The sequence below is a fragment of the Dipodomys merriami genome, unplaced genomic scaffold (assembly GCF_024711535.1).
Source record: "Dipodomys merriami isolate MVZ:Mamm:240054 unplaced genomic scaffold, mDipMer1.0.p SCAF_12, whole genome shotgun sequence".
Taxonomy (NCBI): domain Eukaryota; kingdom Metazoa; phylum Chordata; class Mammalia; order Rodentia; family Heteromyidae; genus Dipodomys; species Dipodomys merriami.
Window position 1 is genome coordinate 4,539,032 of NW_027202493.1, and position 21,122 is coordinate 4,560,153.

Sequence of the window (21,122 nt, forward strand, 5' to 3'; positions counted from 1 at the left end):
CCAAAATGTCCATTCACCTTTTTGTACATACCCAAGAGGCCCTATGCTACTGAATCACATACCCACCCCTTAATAACCTCATGTCTACACTACTAGGATACTTTTTCACTTGTTCTCCTTCTAACTGTATGTTTATTATTCACTCATTAATTTGCTTATGTCTCCTAGCATTTTTCAAACACATTTTAAGATGAAATATTTACATAGAACTTTTCCCACGATAACTATGTATATTAAAATGTATACAATCATATCTAGCTTGTAATTTTAAAGACACAAATAGGCTGGGCACCAGTGAATCACACCTTTATAAGCCTAGGTACTCAGAAAATGGAGATCTGAGGATCACAAGTCAAAGCCAGCCCAAGTAGGAAAGTCTGTAAGACTCTTATCTTCATTTAACCACAAAAAAAAACAGAAGCAGAGCTATGACTCAAGTGGGAAAGTGCTGAGCTTTAAAAAAGCTCAGGGACAGCACCCAGGCCCTGAGTTCAAGCCCCAGGAGAGATATGTGCGTGCACACATGCACACACACACACGCACACACGCACGCACACACACACACATACACACAGGAAAACATAAATTATATCCAGTAAAAATCATCTTAATAACTTTCACCTCTATCCTTCAACAACTCATGTATATTATACTGTGGTTTCATATTATTACATTAAAAAATTAAGTCAAACACCAATAGCTCACACCTGTAATCCTAGCTAGTCAGGAGGCTTAGATCTAAAGGACTGAAGTTCCAAGCCAGTCTGGGCAGAAAAGTCTGTAAGCCAGAATGGAGATATGAATGCCAGACATGAACAAGCAAAACTAGCAAATTTAAGGCCCTAAATTCAAGCCCCAGTACCAAAAAAAAAATTAAAACAAATTTAAAAATTAGAAATGGACTCTAAGACGCACACACACATGCACACGCGCGCACGCACCAACCTCATAACTGATACAAGGCAAATTTATGGTATACCATGATCAGATATCATCCAGATATTTGTCAATGGGAACCATGTCAAAACAAATCTTAATAAATACCAAAATCACTATTAAGAATTACTAATCCTAACCCCTCTGTACAGCATTTTTACAATAAAAAAAAAAGAAATACTAATCCTAACCTAACTAAGGCATGGGGCTATATCCTCACTCAAAATAAATCTTTCAGGGTCCTTCAGTTTTCTGGATCACAGTAATCTGTTCAGCTACTAGGACAATCAGTCTGGAAGATGCAGCAGACAAGGTGACTAATAGATCAGAAACTCTATGTGATGAAAAGTAACTTACTGTACATTTCTTTGCAATGACCTGCACACTTCTTTGCAACTTCCTATGTCTCTGAAGTTGCATCAAATAAAAAGTTGGAGTATAACAGAAGCAGGAGCATATATGGAGATGGGCACAGACAACTGTTTCACTAAAGGCTACTCCAAGGCAGCTAAACTGATACATTTTCATTACAACTCAGAAGAATCATCCCAGTAAAAATGAAATGCCTTAGGAAAACAAAAAAGCAGCTGTAGTTCTCTAGGGCAGACAGATATTGTTAAAGCCTCCTTTCAAAACAGGTTAAGTGACTTTTTAAGGTCACACATACCTACATTCCACCCAATACTAGAAACCAAGTCTCCAGTCTCTATCAGATGTTCTTTTAATCCAGTGTGAGAATAAAAGCCAGATGCTTGGATGTAAGTACAATTTTCTTTCCTTCTTTAACAGCCCAAAACACAATTCTTATTTTGAAAACCATTTAGTCACTTATTCTAAAAAGACTTTTAAAACTATAGCCACACTAAAATAACTTCTATATGTAAGAATTGTTACTCTGATACTGACTTCTTTCAAAATATCAGAGGATCTACTTTCTGAATTAAAGCCATGCCATAAAAAGTTTTCAAACAAAAGGTCAGATAAGGTGATGTTAGGGAAATGAACCCTAAGATATGTATTCAAATGTTTTTTTCTTTCATGTGATTGTTTATAACACATTTATAAGATTATTTCTTTGTTGCTTTGTATGTCCTTCCCCCACAGTATAACCCCTGCTTTCACTGTATTTGATGTCGGGATAATTTGTGGAGGGGAAGGGAAAAACAAGTCGTTTAAATAAGGATACAGGTGAACCTGTTGCAACAATGAGAAGTACAAGTCGATGAGAAGTAGAATGAGAAGTACAAAACGAACTTTACAACTTTGGTGGGGGGGGAGGGAAGATTGGGTGAGGAGGGGGGGGGCGGAGGATGGGAAGGGATGAGAAGGGGAAACAAAGGAGGAGGCTACAATGCTTGATAAGAAATGTACTCATTATCTTGTCCATGTAATTGTAATCCCTCTGTACAGTATTTTCACAATAAAAATTAAATAAAATTTTTTTTAAAAAAAGTTCTCAAACATCCTAACAAATGTGCAACTTTGGGAAATGCCAGTCAAAAATAATATCCGACAATGGTATGAGAAATCTCCTTCCTGTGTTTTTTTTTCCGAGATTCCTTTCTTATCTCTAAGTCTAAATTCATTTTTCTTTTCTCTTGTTCATATCCTGAACAGATTTTTCCACATTCCCCTCAAGCCCACCTTCCCATTAGAACCAAACATTTTTCCCATGTTATATGGGAAAGGAAGTACATGAACATTATTTATATAAAGCTTTCACCTTCATACTGCTGACACTTGAAGCTGGAAAGTATTATAGGGCATCCTGTGCAACCTAAACCTCCACTCACCAGATGCCTGTGTTCCCTCACAGGAGCAACAACTAAAAGTATCTTCAGAGCACTTTCTGTGGGCAAAATTGCCCCAGCTTAAAAACACAGGTGAAAAGAGAATTGATCATGAAAGCAACAATCAACTCTATGGAGAATACAAGCTACTCTATTAGAATTTGAAAGAATAAAACATACTCTCGAAAGCTGTGACCTAGTGATCCCAAAGAGCATGCTTAAAACATGGAATAAAGATGCAAATAAAAGTTGAAACATGAAACAAGGGTCCTCTACTCAGTAAAGGAAAAGGTCTTAGTTCTTTTAATGAACTGTGGTTTGAAGAAAGTCTATGCATTTTTTTAATAACAGTAACAGTACAAAGAAAGAAGTTAAAGGATTTCTACCTAATTGCAAGGCAAACAAATGTGAATGGCAAACCACCAGCATTTCTCCTTTCCTTCCTGCTTATTATCTCAACAAATAGCACCTTCATGTACTTACACAGGGGAAGACAAACCTGGGCTGCACATTCTGGCTGAATGAGGTCATTCTGTGGTCTAAAGTACTGCACAAAGAGAAATTATTGTAACTAGATCCATAAAGAGCTATTATTTAGGACCACATATTGTTACTCTATGCACAGGGCCAATCCCAAATAAATGCATATCACATATTAACAACCTCCTTCAAACACACTTATGATTATGATTTCTACTGTTATGTTCTATAACATCCCGTATTTTGAGTGCTAACCTTTTTTTTTCTTGTTTTGGTTGGTCATGGCTCGCACTCTGGGCTTGGGCGCTGACCCTGAACTCTTGAGCTCAAGACTAGTGCTCTACCACTTGAGCCACAGCACCACTTCCAGTTTTCTGGTGGTTTATTTGGAGATCAGGGGCTGGGAAGTTGGCTCAGTGGTAGAGGGCTTAGCCTCACATGCATGAGGCCCTGGGTTCGATTCCTCAGAATCACATAAGCAGAAAAAAGCCAGAAGTGGCACTGCGGGTCAAGTGGTAGGTGCTAGCTTGAGCTGAAGAGCTGAGGGACAGCACCTAGACCCAGAGTTCAGCCCCCATGACCGACCAAAAAAAGAGTGCCATTTTGAGCTGGGAAGGTGGTTCAGTGGTAGAGTGCTTGCCTTGCATGCCTGAGGACCTGGGTTTGATTCCTCAGCACCACATAAGCAAAAACAAAATAGCCGGAAGTGGCGCTGTGGCTCAAGTGGTAGAGCGCTAGCCTTGAGCTGAAGAGCTGAGGAACAGCACCCAGGCCCAGAGTTCAGGCCCCACGACCAGACCAAAAAAAAAAAAGTCTCACAGACTTTCCTGCCCGGGGTGGCTTTGAATTGCGATCCTCAGATCTCAGCCTCCTGTGTAGCTAGAATTACAGGAGTGAGCCACCGAGGCCCGGCTTAGTGCTAACCTTTTTCATGCACTTGTCTTTATAAAAGGAAAATGCATCTCTTGCTGTTTTCAAGTGTCACATTTCGACAATGCTGTCTAGCTATTTATAAGATTTAATGTTGCCAGGCACCAGTGGCTCATGTCTGTAATACAAGTTAATCAGGGAGGTGAGATATGAGGATTACAGTCTGAAGCCAACCTGGGTAGGAAAGTCCATGTGACTCTTATCTCCAATTAACCACCAAATAGCTAGAGGTGGAGTTATATAGTTCAAGAGGGAGAGCACTAACTTTGAGCAAAAAAGCTTAGGGAAAGCACCTAGGCCCTGAGTTCAAGCCCCAGGATCAGCCCACATGTACACCTATAAAGACACACACATAAACACACACACACAGACACACACACACACACAAAGATTTAATGTTCTGCTGGGCACTAGTGGTTCACACAAGTAATTTCTGGCTACTGAGGAGGCTCAGATCTGAGGATTGTGGTTCAAAGTCAGCCCAGAAAGTCCATATAACTCTTAGCTCCAATTAACAACCAAAAAGCTTTTGAAAGTGGAGCTGTGGTTCAAGTAGTAGAGCACTAGCCTTGAGCACAAAAGCTCAGAGACAGCACAAAGGCCTGAATTCAAGCCTCAGGATTGGCACCAAAAAAAAAAAAAAAAATTGAATGTTCTTAAGGATTGAAATTTCACTAGCAATCAATTTAAGTTGCTGAGACCAAAGTAAATATCTTAGCATGTATTTCCTGAACAGGTACAGTAAGAGTAAAATACATTCAGTTTACAATCTCTTCTGAACAGTTATTCATCCATAGTTCTGTTGGTGATAAAGTGAGCTTTATGTAATATTCTGTACCAATTTTTTCACCAGCACACAGGCCCCACCCATACTTATCCCTGAACAGATATCTAGCCCTCTTCTCTAAGCAGGCATGGGAACTGAGGGCATGTGTGTTCACAGCAGGATCCTACGAGCTAGGAGACTAACAGGTGCAGGCTCTGTGGAAATCTACTTGCCTGAAGGCCTCCCACAAGATACTAAAGAAGCTAAGACATGAAAAAAAATCTTACAAGAAAACTGTGTCAAAGGGAAAAAGGTATTCCTCAAGTTTGGCCTATAATATAACATGGTTGTCCAGGATACCATTTTTGGACTCATTACTGGCATCAGCAGTACCCCAATTATTGTATTAAGGAACAGGTAAACAAATTCAAACAAAACAGCCTAATTGAGAACTGACTGAAGAATTAAGTACATTTCTCAGGTTTTCTTACTGACTCTTAAAAGATGTGCCTCAGGGCTGGGAAGGTGGCTCAGTGGTAGAGCGCTTGCCTTGCTAGCATGAGGCCCTGGGTTTGATTCCTCATCACCACATAAGCAAAAAAAAAAAAAAAAAAAAAAAAAAAAGCCGGTAGTGGTGCTATAGCTCAAATGGTAGCACACTAGCCTTGAGCTGAAGAGCTGAGGGACAGTGCCCAGGCCCAGAGTTCAGGCCCCACAACCGGACCCCAAAAAGATACCTCAAACTAGCTGGTCCCAGGAGGCTGAGGTATGAGGATAGCAGTTGGAAGCCATCCTGGGCAGAAAATCCTGAAACACTCTCACATAGAGATATATATGAATGTGTGTTTTGTATGTGTGTGTGCATCTAAAAATGAGGTTAGTGTGGACCTAAGTTCTTACAACATACTTCATTTTACAATTATTCACTGTGAATTCTCTTTCAAGCTCTAGAATGCCAAAGTTTCTAAAAGAATATTTTCTAAATCTGGTACATCCTATTTATTCTAAAGTTACCTTTGTTGGCCCATTTGTTGTTTTATTAGCTGTTTAAATCAACTGTTCAGAAACTAGAGCATAAGCATTTCATCATAACACAGTATTACAAATGGGTGTCAAAAAAACAGAACTAAGGGAGAGATTTCTCAGAAGTAAGAATGGCAAAAAAAAAAAAAAAAAAAAACCATAGGAGGAAATGCTCAACAATTGGCCATAAAGGAAATACAAATCCAAAGAACTCTGAGATTCTATCTCACTCTAGTTAGATTGGCCAACATCGTTAATTTATACAACAAATATTGGTGGAAATGTGGGGGGAAAGGAACCCCATTGCACTGTTGGTAGGAATATAAACTATTACAACCACTCTGGACAGCAGTCTGGTGGTTCCTCAAAAAACCAAACACAGATCTTCCACTCCTGGGCATCTACCCAGAAAATCACAAGCTAGGATACCATAAAAACACTTGCACATCCATGTTTGCTGCACTATTCACAATTGCCAAGTTATGGAAACAGCCCAGATGCCCTACAATAGAGTAGATCCAAAAAATGTGGTACCTACACCACATGGAATTTTACACAGCCATTAGAAAGAATATTATGTCATCTTCAGGGAAATTGATGGACCTAAAACAGATCATGTTAAGTGAGGTAAGCCAAGCTAAGAAGCAAACAGCTTATTTTTTCTTTTATGCAGAAGCTCAATTTAAAATATACCCAGACATGATCAACTATCCAGAACTGTAGGTATTCACACACAATGAGACCAAAGGAGGATACTTTTAGGAAAGGAACACAAAGATGCAATGTGCCTCTGATCATATAAAATAACATTTATCAAAATGAACTCTAGGAAATGGAAACAAGAAATTTTTGCTTTGTGGTTTTGCTTTCTTTTCTTTTTATCTTGCCTGGTCTTTATCTTTGGGAGGGACAAAGGATGAATAAATGCAGCAGTGGTACTCACTAGAAACTATGTTGAAAATGAACTATACAACTTGTAAGTGGGGATGGGAAGGAAAAACTGGGACAAAGTGAGGGAAGGGGTGACACTGTCCAAAAAGAAATGTACTCATGCCAGGAGCCGGTGTCTCACGCCTGTAATCCTAGCTACTCAGGAGGCTGAGATATGAGGATCGAGGTTCAAAGCCAGCCAGGGTAGGAAAGTCTGTGAGACTCTTATTTGCAATAAACCACCAGAAAACCTGAAGTGGCCCTGTGGCTAAAGTGGTAGAGCACTTGCCTTGAACTGAAGAGCTCAGGGACAGCACCCAGGCCCAGAGTTCATGACCAACCAAAAAAAAAAAAAAAGAAGAAGAAGAAAGAAATGTACTCATGACTTATGTAACTATAAGCTCTCTGTACAACATTTTTATAATTAAAAATTAAAATTACATAAAACAAAGAAGCCCATTACCAATCTGCTTCTCCAACAGCAATGAATCTGTGTATATGAGGATTAAAATTGGCAATTTTCTGGGAGAAAAAAAATCCCACCAAAATCTACTGAATTCCCAATGTAACATTAATGTGTGGCCTTTCTGAGTCCTCCAATTCCTCTTTCATTATTGGAAGAAGTCTCGGTACATGTTTTAAACATCCTGTATTGCAAAAGCTTAGCTGATTCTGGAAGAGCATTCCCCACAGACAACACACCACTGCACTGATTGCCAGCACCTCCTAACTGGTTTCAGTCTCCAGCCCCTCCCTCCCAACCCTGAATTCTAATCTCTCCCTCCCAGAGTCTGTCCTCCTGGTCCAGTCCATTGTCTCACTGAAAATCTGATTACCACCCTCCTACTTAAAATCTTTCACTGACCAAAGAAGTTCTTACAGGGTGAAATCTGACCCCCTTACCTTGACACAGCAGGCTCTCCCCACCTGGTACTAACCTACCTTAGTTTTGACTTTGCCTTCCACACCCAAAGCCTACTGGCATTCTCATCATTTTTAACAAGTCAGTTCTTTCACTTCCCCCATACATACAATCTTGCAAAACCTTTTTTTTTCTTTTTGCTTACAATGCACATCCTAACCTTTTAGTTGTAAATTTCACCCCATTTAGCTCAGTTCAAATATCACTTTCTCTATAAAACCTGCCCAACATCCCTGAGATACACTTAGCACATATCATTCACCCTTTCACAACACTGAAGGTTAGGTTTACAGGAGCTCCCTAAACGCTGCCACCTTTAGGTGCAGGACTTGCCATAGAAGCCACCATCATAAAGACATTCCATTTCTCTCTTTGCAGTTCTATAACAAAATACTCATGAACTAAAAGTTCAGTCTGATGTTTATTTACAAACCCTCAGACTCATGCATTACTAAAATTCATACACTGTATACAATCTACATTAAGTATTGGTAGATAGAACACCACCACAGAAAAAGTCTTGACCAGAAAACATTTTTACAAAGAGAGGGATTCAAATTTTAAATATTTTAAACTCCAAACTTTCGACACAGGGTCAAACTGATTTAAGTTTTAGAAGTCTAAGGTAAGAAATAAAGGGAAATAATTTCGTGCAGGTCAGCAGTTCAGTACTGAAATCTTCTATCCTCACCTTTGAACCACCCTCAAATCGACACCCCATCCCTGACATACAACGCAGCCATACACTGAAAAAGTCAATAGAAAATTCACAATAAATAACATTTCCAGAAGAAGGAGGGGGGAAAAAAACACCCGAGAATGGTGTTGATTTGCTGCCATTATGCCTGGGCAACACCAATATAAATAATAACTATCAGACACATCCATAGGATGGTTCACAATCCAGAAAGAAAACGACTGATTTCCCATCAATCATGTAATTCCTAGGGATAATCCTGAGTGAAACAGTAGGGATTAGCTGCCCGGCGACCAGGACAACTCGCGCTGAGTGTGAACACAGATCAAAGAACGGTGGCGACGCTATGGCAGCTATAGAAATGTAGCTCTGCATTTCAAAACGAAAAGTATTCCTACTACAACCAACACGGCCCGTGAGAAACCAGCCCGCGGTCCTTACTCCACGACCAGCGTTAGCCCAGCGACTAAACGTACTGACTCTACCCCCCGCCACCGCCACAAATCCCAAATCCCGATAACCCCAGGCAAAAGTTCCACCTCCCGGCCCAGTGTCGCCCCTCCGCCCGCAGGAACTGGCCCGATCGCGGGCTCGCAGCTCGGGGCAGGCTCCGGGAACGCACCCCCAGCAGCGCGGGGAGTCTGGCCCCCCACCCCGCTTCCCTCCGGATGCGGCGCCAAAGGCGCGGAGGGAGCCGAAACAGACGACGCGGGGCACCAGACCCCCGCGCGTCGGGTCCGCCGCGGTGTGCCTCGCGACTGCCGGGGTCCAGCCGGGGTCCAGCGGGGTGCCAGCCCCGGATCCCTCCAACTCGCAGGCACCTCCGAGCGTCCCGACTCTGGGAACCAGCCATCCCAAAGAACCGTAAAAGCGGACACGCACCCAGGCGCTCCCCAGCGAGCACCGCGCCCGCCGGGCCACACAACAGCAACCAGAAAAGGAGGCTCCCAGGGGTCGAGCCCGCGCCCGACCCCATCTCGAAACAGCCCGCACGTTCCACTTAGCGATCCGTCGCCTCAGCCTCCGCCTCTTCGATCATTTTGCACCTTTCCCCGCCCCCCCGGGGCCCCAGAGCTGGACCGAGCATGCGCACGGCACTGACGCAACCGGGCCTTAGCTTCCAACCGTGCCTCCTCTTTGCTGACTTCGGGGGAAAATTCCAGCCCATGGCGGGAGGAGAATGGGATTTCTGAACCCACCACTGAAACCCGCATAGCGAGGCCCCGCCCACCTCCTTGCGCCCAGTCTCCCAGCTCTTGAGCACGCTTACTGGGGGGGGGGGGTGAGGAGGCGGGGGAAAGAGGAAAGCTCGGAGCAAGGAGCCTTTTGATTGGTTAGAACGGTGGGCGGAGCGTCTCACAGGGCGCTAGGCTACGCGGAAAGGCCTGACCTGGCTGGGCTTGGCTGGGCTTGGGTCGCCGTGCCCGCCTGGGTTTCTCCGGGAGTATGGTGCTGGGTGGCTGCCCGGTGAGTTATTTGCTTCTTTGTGGCCAGGCGGCTTTGTTGCTGGGGAATCTGCTGCTGCTGCATTGTGTCTCCCGGAGCCACTCCTACAATGCCACTGCCGAGCTGGAGCTCACATCCGCTGCCCACCAGGAGGGTCCCGCTGGGGCGCCCAGCTGGGAATATGGCGACCCCCACTCTCCAGTCATCCTCTGCTCCTACCTGTAAGCTAACCAGTCGTCGAGGCGGGCCGAGGGGGAGACTGGACCAGGGCTGTGTGGCTGATGTGGAAAGGAGGGGGAGGGGTGAGGCTCCTCCCTTTTCATAGACCATTGCCACCTGAACACCGGATTGGGTGCTCATGACAGGACCCCCTTATCCAGGGATAACCTCGTGTGTGAGTGTTAGATCTTTGGGATCCCGAAGGAATGACACCGTCTCTGGAAAAAGAAGCATTCTAGGTTGAGCCTTTATTTCTTCTGCATCCTTTTGCTAAATGATAATCCACCAGTACCAAGAAACAAATGGAGAAATGACTTCTCTGTGTCCCCAGGCACTTTAAAAAAAAAAATCAGTATCCTCACTGTTACAGACCAGGCCTTTTTTTTTTTAACACTTCTTTTTGATCAAATGACAAAAGGCATTTGAGAAATACAAAAAGAACTGAGTAGCATTTGACTTAAATGTCTCCCCATAAGCTTGTATTGTTTGCCTAGCAGAAGGAGAAGAAGCCATTTAGTAGATTACATAGAAACAGAACTAAAACACCTCCAACAAAAGGGTCATTAGGGTGACTCCTTGTGCTTTACCACCACCCTTGGTTTGGAATGGGGCCCGCAGGGTGGAATACACACCCAGAAAACTTAGCGACGAAATGTCCCTTGCCTGGTTTGATTATGTACAAGGATGGTGGTGATCACAATCTTACTGTGATTTACAGACCAGACGAATTTATAAAATGTGATGAACCAGTGGACCATGTTGGAAATACAACCGCATCCCAGGAACTTGGTTATGGTTGTCTCAAGGTAAGTGTTTGTTGCACAAGCAAACTTTTCAATAGAGAAGTAGTACTGGCTGGGTGTTGTTTCAAAAAAAAAAAAATGAGAATGTACATTTTAGTAGAAATCCATCCAAATAACTGTTACAGAAATCTCCAGCATGATCAAGGACAGTGGCTGTACAACACATTTGATCTCCACAAGAAGGAGCAATTTCTATCCCAAAACCATCCAGATTTGAACATCAATCCATCTTTGGTTCCTTTGGCCTATTGAAATGAACAGATTTGAAGTTAAATTGTTACCTATTCTTTGAACCATGCCCTTTCCTGAAAGAACAAAAGAAAAGCTATGTGCTTCCAATCTGATGATGAATGAAGTTTCACACACATTTGGGACAAAGATTCTTATGTTGAGGACCTTTTATTTTTCACTTGTTAATGGGAATGGGAAAATCATTCAGATCTATTAATTTTTCTTAAAGCTGAGTGTATACTTTCCTCTAAGCCTTTAGAAACACAAATTTTATTTTATCTTCCATCACTAAGTGATAGTACAAAATTTGTAGATGTCAAGAGAATTATGAGGAAACATTTTTGGTACTAAATCAGAAACAGAAATAAACTTGACAGTAGCAAGAAAAAAAATAACTCTTAGCCCAGCACAGTGTCTTATGCTTGTAGTCACCTGAACTCAATAGGGATGGATTGAGAGGACCATGGTTCAAGGGCAGCCCATGCAAAAAGTTAACAAGACCTCCCATCTCAAGCAATAAAGTAGTCATGGTGACATGCCTCCCTGATCTTAGCTACTAAGTAGAAGGACTATCAAAGGCCAACTGGGACAAAAAACAGAGATCCTACCTGAATGAAATCATATATAAAGAAATACTTTAAACACATTGAAATGTTATTAGTAATTACTTATAAAAGCTTGATTAGCATTATAGAGACATGTTACTTTTGCTGAGTTAATGAAAAAACTTCAGTTTTCCCTGCGAGGTCCTCAAACTCGCCCTTGTAAGTAAGTCCTAAAATAGAACAGTTCCCAGGAAGTATGAGAAAGTTACATCATTATTTGCCAGTACTCCCCTTGGAGGGCCCAAAAATAGTAATAAGACACAAAGTGCCAGTACGACATGTAAGAGCTGGGCACTAGTGGCTCATGCTAAGCTACTCAGAAGTCTGAGATCCAGAGGATCGAGCTTTATAACAAGCCCAAAAAACAAAAGTCTGCTGGGTATCAGTGGCTCAGGCTTATAATCTAGCTAACTCAGAAGGCTAACATCTGAGGGTTATGATTCAAGGCCATCCTGGGCAGGAAAGTCCATGAGACTCTTATCTCCAATTAACCAACAAAAAGCCAGAAATAAGAGCTGTGGTTCAAGTGGTAGGGTGCTAGCCTTGAGCAAAAGAAAAAACTCAAGCCCTAGGACCAGCAGCAAAAAAAACAAAACGTTTGTGAGACTCCATCTTCAGAATTACTAGCCAAAAAGTAAAAAATAGAAAACATGTTTTGTTTTGGGATTTTTTTTGTTTTTTTTTTTGCGGGGGGAGGGGTCTGGTCGTGGGGCCTGAACTCTCTGGGCCTGAGCACTGTCCCTCAGCTCTTCAGCTCAAGGCTAGCACTCTACCACTTGAACCACAGCGCCACTTCTGGCTTTTTTCTTTTTGCTTATGTGGTGCTGAGGAATCAAACCCAGGGCCTCAGGCATGCAAGGCAAGCGCTCTACCACTAAGCCAACTTCCCAGCCCAAAAACATGTTTGGTTAGGGGAGAGGGAGGTTGTCAGGAAGAGGAGACACATGAAGGAGGAAGGGTGAGCAACTATATTCATGATATTCAATGTACATTAATGAAGTATATTGTATAAAAATGAACTAAATAACTTGAGGGTAGGGATGGGATGGGGAGAAGAATGGAAGGAGTAACATTGATAATGATGCATTGTACTCATAATCTGACATAGAATTGAAACCTTTGTACAACTATTTAAAAATTAATTAATTAGTTAATTAATATAGCAAGGCTGGAGGCTTAATTCAAGTGATAGAGAAAACTGAGCAAGTCCTGAGTTTAAGCCCCACTAGCACCAAAAAAAAAAAAAAAAAAGGAAGAAAGAAAGAAAAAGAATTGTATAGCTGTAGTTTCTGTGTTCAGCAAAGGATGAGAGTCTGAGGTCTGAATTATTTTCCTGGAATTTAAAAACACATACTAGGGATAGACTATAGGTATCTAAGGATCATCCATTTATGACCTAAATAAAGTCCTAATTCAAATGACATTCTGAACTATTTTTCTAGAATATTCATTCACATTAACAGATATAAAACAGACCTCAAATACACATTGGCTTTCTACATACCCTTTCTCAAATGCCTCTTTATGTTCTTTTTTCTCTAAGAAAATTACAGCATTGTGACCAACTCTTCTAAATGACATTAAACTAAAGTATGGTTATTTTTGATATGCATTGAAGAAGCCAATCACGGAGAAAAAAATTATTTAAAAACATGTACATTTTGAATGGACTGATCTAAAATCATTTGAAATATGTCACTGAATCCCATTCTTTTTATGGTTGGGGGAAGAGGCCTGGGAACTGTCCCTTAGCTTTTTCACTCAAGATTGGTGCTGTACCTGCCACAGCTGCACTTCCAGCTTATTGATGGTTAATTAGAGATAAAAGTCTCATGGACGTTCCTGGCCAGGCTGACTTTGAATTGGGATCCTCAGATCAGCCTCCCATAGGTAAGAGCCACCAGTACATGGCAATCCCATGCTTTTGAGCATAGCTTCACCCCAGTTATTCCTTAGAATTATTAGAATACTGAGGAAAGATATACTTCCGTGTTGTGTGCTTTGGTGAGTTTGTTTTGGTTTTGGTGATTATCCCACAGTTCGGTGGTCAGGCCTACAGTGATGTGGAACACACCTCTGTCCAGTGCCGGGCCCTAGATGGAATTGAGTGTGCCAGTCCTAGGACCTTCCTCCGGGAAAATAAGCCCTGTATAAAGTAAGTGTTACCTTTCTAGCTGGTGGTGGTGACAATAGTGTTGAATGAAACCTAGAATTTCAAACATACTAAGCATGTGTTCTCACAATGAGCTACACTCCTAGCCCAAAGTTAGTGCCACTTTGGAAGGGATAGCTGATACTTGAACCAAGATAAATCTATTTCTTGTCATTTTTTGTTTTTTTTTTCTTTTTAAATATAAAAGAGGAATGTGGGAATGTGATAAACTGGTGTCTGCAAACCTGTAATCCCAGCATTCAGAAAGATTGCAAGTTTGAAGCCAGCCTGGGTTATATAGCAAGAACTTGTCTCAAAAAAAAGGAGGAAGGGGAAGGGAAGGGGGATGAGGAAAAGGATGGAGAGGAGGAAGAGCTGCAGCAGCAAGCTAGGCCCCTATTGCTCACACCTGTAATCCTAGCTATTCAGGAGGCTGGGATCTGAGGATTTCAGTTTGAAAGCAGCCCAGGTAGGAAAGTCCATGAGATTCTATCTCCAGTTCATCACAAAAAAAGCCAGACGTGGTGCTGTAGCTCAAGTGGTAGAGCGCTAGCTTTGAGCAAAAGGATCTTAGGAACAATGACCAGGCCCAGAGTTCAAGACCCAAGACCAGAAAAACAAAAGCATAAGAAGGTGAATGTGACTGCTCCTGTGCATACCCATTGATAAGAGGCAGTGTTTACAATGAAGGACATGAATTTGAGACCACGGTCCTTAATGTCTTCCCCTACCCCAACTAACAGAATGTCTCTCACTGTCTATCCCCTCATTCTGAAAAGAGTTGTACCAGAAACTAACCCCAGGACTCCAGATAGGCATAAATCTGGTGCAACTTGTCTTAATAGTCCAAGAATAAAGATTTTCCTGTGAAAACTGCAGACTCCTCACTGTGAATACCAGTTGATTTGAAGTTGAAGGGTTAGGATCCCTTCCTTCTGGGAAATCAACTGGAAGGCACATCAGCTGAACACATCTACATCTGTGTTTAGAAGTGAGATGAGCCACTAGGTTAAATGTTTTCGCCTGAAATCAGGAAATCCTGACTTTTAAAAAGTTGCAAGGCAGGCAGGGTGCATGGAGATCAGGTGCACATTAAGGAAAGATGATACTAATGCAGAAGAGGAAGCCAGGTGAGCCTCAGCAGAAGAGCCTGCTTAAGTAGGAAGGGATGGGAGCCCAGTGCCCCCTCCCATGACTTCTAGTTGGCAGATGTGTTTGTCCAGTCCAACTCTGCAGAAGCCAATGTTTATTCTTTGAAATCCTTCATATCTTAGCAAGTACTCGTTTGAGACTCAAGACCAACTAGAGATTGGTAGGGAAGATAAGAGTATATTACAGAAAAACAGTTTTTTATTATTTTTTATATTATGATGCTTGACATATTTTTTAAAAATCCAGCCAGGTACCCATGACTCAACTCTGTAATTCTAGCTACTAAGGCTAAGATCTGAGGACTGTAGTTTGAAGCTAGCCCAAGCAGGAATGTCTATAAGATTTTTATGTCAGGGCTGGGAAGGTGGCTCAGTGGTAGAGTGCTTGCCTTGCATGCATGAGGCTCTGGGTTCTATTCCTCAGCACCACATAAGCAGAAAACGCCGGAAGGGGCACTGTGGCTCAAGTGGTAGAGCGCTAGCCTTGAGCTGAAGAGCTCAGGGACAGCACCCAGGCCCAGAGTTCTGGCCCTATGACTGGCAAAAAAAAAAAAAAAAAGGGAAAAGATTCTTATGTCCAATTAACCAGCAAAAAGCCCTAAGTCAAGCTGTGGCTCAAGTGGTAGAGCACAAAAGCTCAGGGATAGCACATAGGCCTTGAGTTCCAACCCCAGAACCTGCATCAAAACAAAACAAAACAAAACCTACTTGGGAAGACTGAATTTCTAATTCCCAAGACTGGTCAGATAACAAAGGCTTAGCCAAGAGACAGTCCTTGACAGATACATTAACCAATCTAGAGCCATGCTTCCTTTAATTAGTCTGTATTCTATTCCTGAGCCTTAATCATCCCAGGGCCAGGCCACTAGGACCTCCTCTACCGCCTAGAACTTGCTGAAATTATTCAAATTACCAAATCCTAAACTGTTCGCCCCACCCTGCCTTGATTTGACAGTTCTGCAGAGATTCCAATAAAGGGAATGATCTAAACCTTTCCCTTGCTCCTATCTTAGAACCATTCTGGTTTCCCTCCCCTGAATCCCTTCAGAGTAGTTCATACATGGGTTTTTGTGAGTCTCTTTGTTCTCTCCCCTGGCAGCCCCACCTGACAAACCCTATCAAAAAGAATATGAAACAGAGGATAAGAGGCCATAATGTTAAATTCATTAATCTTCAAGTGCTTCATTTATTTGGCAAAACATCTTCCTATTCCTCCTTGTTTGTTCAGGTATACCGGCCACTACTTTATTACCACTTTACTCTACTCCTTCTTCCTGGGATGTTTCGGCGTGGATCGCTTCTGTTTGGGACACACTGGCACAGCAGTCGGCAAACTGCTGACACTTGGAGGACTTGGGATCTGGTGGTTTGTGGATCTTATTTTGCTCATCACTGGAGGGCTGATGCCAAGTGATGGCAGCAATTGGTGCACTATTTACTGAGAATCGCTGCTCTTATGACCCAGGGGAGCGAGTGTGGGACTGAGGAAGTACTCTCAGCTCTGATGTCAGTCAGACCTGAAGATTGGCAGCCCTCTTTGGAGGGAATGGATGTGAAGAAAGATTCTTTGGACTTCAGATTTTCAACCCAGATCCTCCCTTGCAGACTAGAAATGATGAGCAAACAGTGCTGTGGGACTCTGCATACTTTCCTCATGTACACAATATAAAATATAGTGCTAACTCGTAAGTTACAGATGGGTTTCCATGCTCTTTGTGTCTGTACAACACTAAATCTTTAGTCCTGTGGAGGAGATGGACCCAATAGGAGGCAGACCCAATGAGAGGAATGAAATGAGTATTTTAATCCGTGTGTCTTTTGTCACCTGGAGTCTTCATGCACAACAGATCTGGAGCTGAACCAGTGAAAATCTTCAGCAGACATAAAAATGGCTGTGGATTTTAATACACACCGTTTTTGAACTTCAATTTCAGAATAAATCTTGCCAACCTGGAGTGCTTGCTGTATGAGTATTTTCAGTAGACAGAATGAAACTGAATTTTTTGGTGCTTTATTTTTGGCTGAAAGCTAAACATGGGATATAACCTACTAGTAAACTCATCTTCTACCATTATTGTAGTCCAGAGACAGTATACGCAATGCAGTAATTTCTTCATTTATGTTCCAAAGCCAACAGTATCAAACATGTGAGTAGAGCTGCCCCTCTTTGGTAAAGTTGTCCTATGTAAAACTTTAGTTAGCCGGACACTGGTGGCTCTTGCCTGTAATACTAGCTACTGATGTTGTAAGGCAACTCAGTCATGAGAACCCGGGAAGCCACCACTTCAGAGGCCTAATTATAAGTCTTTATTGGAGAGCCAGAGGACTGTTGCTAGACTCTTGTATTAAAGACTAGCAGCCCAAATGCAGCTAGCACAAAGCTTATATAGGCCAAAACCACACAGAGTGTGTGGAATCAAACCCAACAAAAGTTCTATACCTGAACAAAGCAAAACAGATGAAGACACTTAAACCTAATAGATAAACAAACCATCTAAGGAAACAATCAGGAAATCAAGGGCTAATTACCTAGGGGAAGCTAGACCCAGTCTCCTTACTTCACTAAGAGCCTGAGATCTGAGGATTGCTGTTCAAAACCAGCCCAGCTAGGAAAGTCTATGAGCCCCTTATCTCCAGTTAACCACCAAAAAGCCAGAAATGGAGCTGTGCTTCAAGTAGTAGAGTGCTAGCCTTGAGCACAAAAGCTCAAGGACAGCACCCAGGCATGAGTTCAAGCCCCAGGACAAATACACATACACACACATACACTTTTAACCAGCCCAAGTTCTAGGCCGATAAAGATTTCTTACAGGTAATTATAAAATTCTTCTTCCTAACTAAATGCGATAACAATGAGGAACCCCATGCTCTGAGAAAGAAAAGCATACTCCTGCTTCAAGAATATCAAATAGAGCGTAGAATTGGAATGTGATTTTAGGAAGCAACAAGAAACAACACATTATCCCTATAAAGCATGATAGTAAATGTTGTTACATTGGCACAGACATTGAAAACAGATACAATTCATCTTCTGCATTCCCAAGTCACTTGGAATAAAACAAACTATCTAGTGTTTGTTCTGGTACTATGAGGGTTTGGGCTTAGGACCTTGTACCTGATAGGAAGGCTCTGTACCACTTGAGCCATGCCTCCAGCCCCTGGAATTATAACTGGTTTTCCAAATTGAGTTTCTATCCTTTGTGATCTAATTTCAGAAAAGCTGCTAAGCATGAAATAAAAAATGAACTGTGGGCAAGACTATCCCAGAGCCTGTTTTTCAGAGTAATTTACCTATTAAAACAAGGTAAAATGGCTCTAAGCATACTCTTAGATAACCACTGACTTAAAGATGAAGAATCACAGACAAAATGACTCTCTGGAAATGTTCTATCATTCTGTATCAGTTTTCCTAAAAGGTTCTGCTTTATCATCCTTAATATAATCACTGTTTTTATATTAGTAAAGGGAACAATTTTTGTATTAAAATTTTATTTTGGGGGGGGGGGGGTGGGTCTGGTCGTGGGGCCTAAACTCTGGGCCTGGGTGCTGTCCCTCAGCTCTTCAGCTCAAGGCTAGCACCCTACCACTTGAGCCACAGCGCCACTTCTGGCTTTTTTTGTTTTTGCTTATGTGGTGCTGAGGAATCGAACCCAGGGCCTCAGGCATGCAAGGCAAGTGCTCTACCACTGAGCCACCTTCCCAGCCCCATTGTATTAAAATTTTAAACAAGCCAGGCTTCACTGACTTACACCTGTAATCCTAGCTGCTCAGAAGCCTGAGATCTGAGGATCACACTTTGAAGCCAGCCTGGGCCGAAAAGTCCATGAGACTCTACCTCCAACCAGCAAAAAAAATGAACTGTATGTATAGCTCAAATAGTAGTGCACCAGCCATGAACAAGAGCTTGAAGCCCTGAGTTCAAGACCCAATACCAAAAACAAAATTTTAAAAAATTCTATTTTGTTATGTTTTTAAAGTTCTCCAGATGCCAGTGACTTACATTTATATTCCTAGCTACTTTGAAGGCTGAGCTCAGGATTACCATTCAAAGCCAGCCTGTGCAGGAAAGTGCCAGAAGAGGAGCTGTGTCTCATGCTAGTACCTTCAGCAAAACAGCTCAGGGACAGTTCAAGCCTCAGGATACACATTCACACACACACACACACACACACACACACACACACACACACACACACACACACACACACACACACACACACACACACACACACACACACACACACACACACACACACACACACACACACACACACACACACACACACACACACACACACACACACACAGTAAGGCACTAGACTTTCCTTAGAAAGTTAGTACAGAACTTAAGGGCATCAAGGATGTCATATTAAAAAAACAACAACAATTCATTTTGGGGCTGATTATGTAACTCATGGTTCAACCGTTGCCTAGCATGTAATGGGCCCTGGGTCATTTCAAGGATGTTTGGAAAATAGAAATTAAAAATATTACTTTCAACCAGGAGGTCTGTCATTTAAAAATAAGATTTCCCTATGAGTATTTACAAGTCTCATTCAGTTTGGTTGTTGTTGTTGTTGGCAATACCAGGATTTGAATTCAGGGCCCAGAGCTTGGCTCTACCATTTGAGCCATGCCCCCAGTTCTTTTTGCTTTAGTTATTTTTTAGGTAAGGTCTTGTCGGGCTTTTTTTCCATGTAAGTTTTTAACTTCAATCCTAGACCAATACCTCCCTCATGGCTGGGATTATAAGCACATACCACCATGCTGAGCTTGTGCTTTGACCAGGCTGGCTTTCAATCTTCTTTTCTCTGCCTCCCAAGTAGCTGATATTACAGGTATGGGCCACTGGGCCTGGCCAAAAACAATTTTTTTTCTAAAAGAAAAACAACTTTGACAGCTCCAAGACTTGAAATCATGAATACTTCCAGGAAGAGCTTGGGTCTATAAATTACTCAAACTATTTTAGAGAAAAAGCTCATTTCTCAGAAACACTGGGAAACAAAGCTACTTCTGCTACAGTGATCATTTGAGAGTCACTAGTAATACTCTTATACGACAGTCTGCCACTGCCAGTTCCAACCTGACTTCTAAATAGGGGCCCTCCTCTGTCCACAAGCCTTGGCCAAACAGCCTCAGGAAGGAGCGAGCAAAGGAGTATTATTAAAACTTTTAATACTTGCATACCATGGGCTCAGGTTGTTTCTTAATATTTGGTAGATAAGTCTTTTTGTCCATGGCTATCGAAGAGGTTTAGAATGGTATTTTACCATTCAGTACTTTTACCAGTCAATATTTAATTAGACAGCCAAGCTGGGTGCCAACGGCTTATGCCTCTAATCCTAGCTACTCTGGAGGCTGAGATCTGAGGATCACAGTTCAAAGCCAGCCAGGCCAGGAAAGACTATTTCTAACAAACTACTCAAAAAGCCAGAAGTAGCACTCTGGCTTGAGTGCTAGCCTTGAGTACAAAGAGGCTCAGGGAGGCTCAGGGACAATGCCCAGGTCCTCTGTTCAAACCCCAGGAAAAAAAAAATTAGACAGCCAAGCACTCACACTTGTAATGCTACCTATTCAGGCAGAGATCTGAGGATTTGGTTCAAAGCAAGCCCAGGCAAGAAACTTCACAAGACATATCTCTAATTAACCAGCAAAATCCAAGAAATAGAGTTGTGGCTCAAGTGCTAAGAGTGTAAGATGATAGCCTTGAAAAAAAAAAAAAAGCTAAGGGAGAGCACCCAGGTCCTGAGTTCAAGCCCCAGTATCTACACACACACACACACACACACACACACACACACACAATTAGAAATTGACTATTTGTCAGTTGTTATCTTTAAATAAAATCTAATCAGCTCCAAACCTCCCTACAACTTCTTTGACTTGGATTGTTTGTAGCAGAATGGCATTCCCAGACTAAAGTTCTCTGACTGTGTCTTGTGTGTGTGTGTGTGTGTGTGTGTGTGTGTGTGTGTGTGTGTGTGTGTGTGTGTGTGTGTTTAAGGTGTTCGTTTTTCTTTATAACAGAGATCCTAAAGCCC

General features: G+C 42.2%; 2 protein-coding genes across 2 annotated transcripts in view; one reads left to right on the forward strand and one right to left on the reverse strand.

Moving 5' to 3' along the window:
- Adam9 (ADAM metallopeptidase domain 9) overlaps window positions 1-9,561 on the reverse strand; it is a 104,586-nt gene extending 95,025 nt beyond the window's left edge. Inside the window, exon 1 of the mRNA XM_070016125.1 lies at window positions 9,357-9,561. Within this exon, the coding sequence (XP_069872226.1) occupies window positions 9,357-9,450 (94 nt within the window). The 5' untranslated portion in view covers window positions 9,451-9,561. The remainder of the gene's footprint in view (window positions 1-9,356) is intronic.
- Window positions 9,562-9,823: 262 nt separating this feature from the next.
- Tm2d2 (TM2 domain containing 2) lies at window positions 9,824-17,036 on the forward strand. Its single transcript, XM_070016126.1, has 4 exons — window positions 9,824-10,141; window positions 10,858-10,945; window positions 13,818-13,933; window positions 16,310-17,036. The coding sequence occupies exons 1-4, from the start codon at window positions 9,921-9,923 to the stop codon at window positions 16,521-16,523; spliced, it is 639 nt and encodes a 212-aa protein (XP_069872227.1). The 5' UTR covers window positions 9,824-9,920; the 3' UTR covers window positions 16,524-17,036.
- The last annotated feature ends 4,086 nt before the right edge of the window (window positions 17,037-21,122 follow it).